At 39.7% G+C, this 3,358-nt stretch overlaps 1 protein-coding gene across 1 annotated transcript; it reads left to right on the top strand.

Moving 5' to 3' along the window:
• The first annotated feature begins 386 nt into the window (after positions 1-386).
• On the top strand, positions 387-1,691 carry LOC127956303 (tumor necrosis factor receptor superfamily member 6B). The gene is made up of 3 exons (XM_052554144.1): positions 387-403; positions 536-917; positions 1,315-1,691. The coding sequence occupies exons 1-3, from the start codon at positions 401-403 to the stop codon at positions 1,530-1,532; spliced, it is 603 nt and encodes a 200-aa protein (XP_052410104.1). The 5' UTR covers positions 387-400; the 3' UTR covers positions 1,533-1,691.
• Positions 1,692-3,358: the final 1,667 nt, after the last annotated feature.

Here is a 3,358-nt window from a genome sequence, read left to right as displayed (position 1 = left end):
TGATAAATTAAAACAATATGATCAATGTATCACTTATTCTATAGTTAAAACATCATGCTTTTGAATTTGAATATATAACAAAGCATGCAAACAAACTGCCGCTTTTATCATCTTCGTTTTGTGATCGCGCATGTTCCAGTGACTTATTTCTTAGTTTTCTGATAACTTCTCTTTGTTGGTGAAATAATGAGGTTGCATGACGTTGTTCTGAGAGGCGTGTAAGGGCGTGTTTTAGTGACGTGCAGCGGTGCTTCAAGCTCCACTGTGGAAACCCTGCGCTATTCTGGCCTCGGTGCTACTGGACCGGGGCTATGAGCCCCGCCCGGCCCGCTTTAAGCCCTGGCTCGCACTGGCCCGACAGTGGAAATGCGGCTAATGAAGCCCGACAGCAGCTCGTGCGATGGTGAGTAACCCATCAGATCATCTTTCAGAATTATTATTGAAAGCTTTTTATCTATTATTTTTACATTTAATAACCCTATAAATGTATCACTATATAACACGTTTACCTTTCGCTGCGGTTTGGTTTCTATAGTTTATCTTCACTGTAGTGCTTTTGCCGGTTCTGTCTGGAGCCGGACTGGCGGCAGATGAACCCACTTACCGGCGTACGGATCCGGCCACCAGACAGCAGCTGCGGTGTAAAAGGTGTCCGCCGGGAACTCGTCTGGGCGCGCACTGCACAAGCTCCAGCGAGACGGACTGCGTGCCGTGCGGCCCGGGTATGTTCACGGAGTTCTGGAACTACATCCCAGAATGCCTGCGGTGCGACGCGTGCTCCGATCACCAGCGGGTCGTTCGGCCGTGTAACGGAACCGTGAACACAGTCTGCGAATGTGACGCCGGATTCTACTGGAATCAGCGCTTCTGCAGGAGACACAGCGAGTGCAAACCGGGTCACGGACTCAAAGCTTCAGGTGTGTGTGTAACTGCCAAATATGTAGCCTATTTATATTTTTTTATTTATTAGGCTACTTTTAAATTTAAATTAAATAAATGTTCATAACTCACAAATCACAATTATCTTAATAACTATAACACATAAAAAAAAGAAAAAAAAAAGAAAGAAAAAACGAGAGAGGGAAAAAAAGGTTTTTAAATGTATGATATTAAGACAAAAGTTATTGATAAAATAAATAATCAAATCTGTGATATCATGATAATATTAAGTTAAGACAATTATTATTAAGGTGATGGAATTTTACTATATATATATATGTGTGTGTGTCTGTGTGCAACGGTATACAGTGCAGACCAAAAGCTTGGTCACACCTTCTCATTCAAAGAGTTTTCTTTATTTTCATGACTATAAAGAGTGTCAGAGTCACACTGAAGGCATCAAGGGCTATTTGACCAAGAAGGAGAGTGATGGGGAGCTGCGCCAGATGACCTGGCCTCCAGTCACCGGACCTGAACCCAATCGAGATGGTTTAGGGGTGAGCTGGACCGCAGACAGAAGGCAAAAGGGCCAACAAGTGCTAAGCATCTCTCGGGGAACTCCTTCAAGACTGTTGGAAGACCATTTCAGGTGACTACCTCTTGAAGCTCATCAAGAGAATGCCAAGAGTGTGCAAAGCAGTAATCAAAGCAAAAGGTGGCTACTTTGAAGAACCTAGAATATGACATATTTTCAGTTGTTTCACACTTTTTTGTTATGTATATAATTCCACATGTGTTAATCCATAGTTTTGATGCCTTCAGTGTGAATTTACAATTTTCATAGTCATGAAAATAAAGAAAACTCTTTGAATGAGAAGTTGTGTCCAAACTTTTGGTCTGCACTGTATACCGTTGCACACAGACACACACACATATATATATATAGTAAAATTCCATCACCTTAATAATAATTGTCTTAACTTAATATTATCATGATATCACAGATTTGATTATTTATTTTATCAATAACTTTTGTCTTAATATCATACATTTAAAAACCTTTTTTTACCTCTCTCGTTTTTTATTTCTTTTTTTTTCTTTTTTTTTTTTTTTGCAGAACAGCAGCAGTAGTATAAATAAATTATTACTAATTATTAATACAATTTCAGAACAATTCATAATGTCAATTAATATTTAGTTTAACTTTTTTTTCCCCCAAGTGTAACTATATTTTGTTAATGGTTGCTGAGCAACCGTTGAGCTCATCAGAAGAACTCTTTGAACTCTTTTGAACTTGATGTTCCAATCATTAAATTCTTAGTGGGTTTTGTCACACAACTGTTTTGTTTTTGACTGTGGTCAGACAGCAGTGAGAGTGTCTGCCCTGGCTTTATTCAAACGGTGATTTATGTGAAGATGGATCATGGAGACTATTGTGTTATATTTGATTATGTGTCTGCAGGGACACCACACAGAGACAGGGTTTGTGAGCTCTGTGCAGGCGGACACTTTGCAGATGTCAGAAAGACGCATGCAACATGCGTTACTCACAGTGCCTGCAAGACTAATGAACAGCTGGTGCTGCCCGGATCCAGGTGGCATGATAATGTGTGTGCAACCTGTGAACATCTCACACTAAAAGGTATAGGAACACATGTTCACAATTACTTAAGCCGCGTTTCCACCGCAGGAACTTTACCCAGGAACTAGGGACTTTGGCCTGGTACTTGGTGTGTTTCCACCTCAGGAACCAGGAACTAAATAAAGTTCCGGGTAAATAAATGCCCCTCAGAAAGTCCCTGCTGGCGAGGTGGTACTTTTTGAAAGTTCCGGAACTTTCGGGGGCGGGACTTTGGAGCTAAACATGCTGATTGGTTGAGTTCACGCAGCATTGGTTGAGTTCAACCACCATTTATTCGGATCAACATTTTCAAAATATTACTGTTATTGTGTCATGAAATGTAATTTTAAAAGTACTTCAGGCAAGAATGTAGTTGTTTAAAACTCAAATCTGATGTTTATTTATAAATACAGCGCCTATTTAAAAATGTGTTTCGCCGATCTCGGAGACGGTGAGCTCCACATGATCAGCGGGAGCTCAGTGATCATCTATTCGACGAGAAGCAGCCTCACCTCGGATAGACCTTATGATATGTGCCGCTGGCTCTGATGTCTCTTTAGTGGTTAAACATAAAATATAATTCAGCTGCGGGGTAAATCTAACAGGTTTTCTTTGGTCTCTATTCAATTTATCTATATGTTAAAATGAAAATAAAAAAGGCAAGTCTATATAATATTTTGTTTCATTGTAATGGCTGTATATAACGTTACACATATCCCTGAACTAAGTAAATTTCTGCAGCTGTTATTATGTTTAAATGAAAACAAAAGGAGGCAGTGGTATTTTATATCCTATTTCGTTTTATTGTAAATATACAGAGAGAAAAATTGCAGTAGCCAAAGCGAGCTGACTGAAGTT

Source organism: Carassius gibelio, chromosome B4 (assembly GCF_023724105.1).
Source record: "Carassius gibelio isolate Cgi1373 ecotype wild population from Czech Republic chromosome B4, carGib1.2-hapl.c, whole genome shotgun sequence".
NCBI lineage: Eukaryota > Metazoa > Chordata > Actinopteri > Cypriniformes > Cyprinidae > Carassius > Carassius gibelio.
This window is presented reverse-complemented; position numbering and strand designations above follow the sequence as displayed.

Coding starts and splice junctions, on each gene's coding strand:
- LOC127956303 (XM_052554144.1), top strand. Junction 918..1,314: donor TCACGGACTCAAAGCTTCAG/GTGTGTGTGTAA, acceptor ATGACTATAAAG/AGTGTCAGAGTCACACTGAA.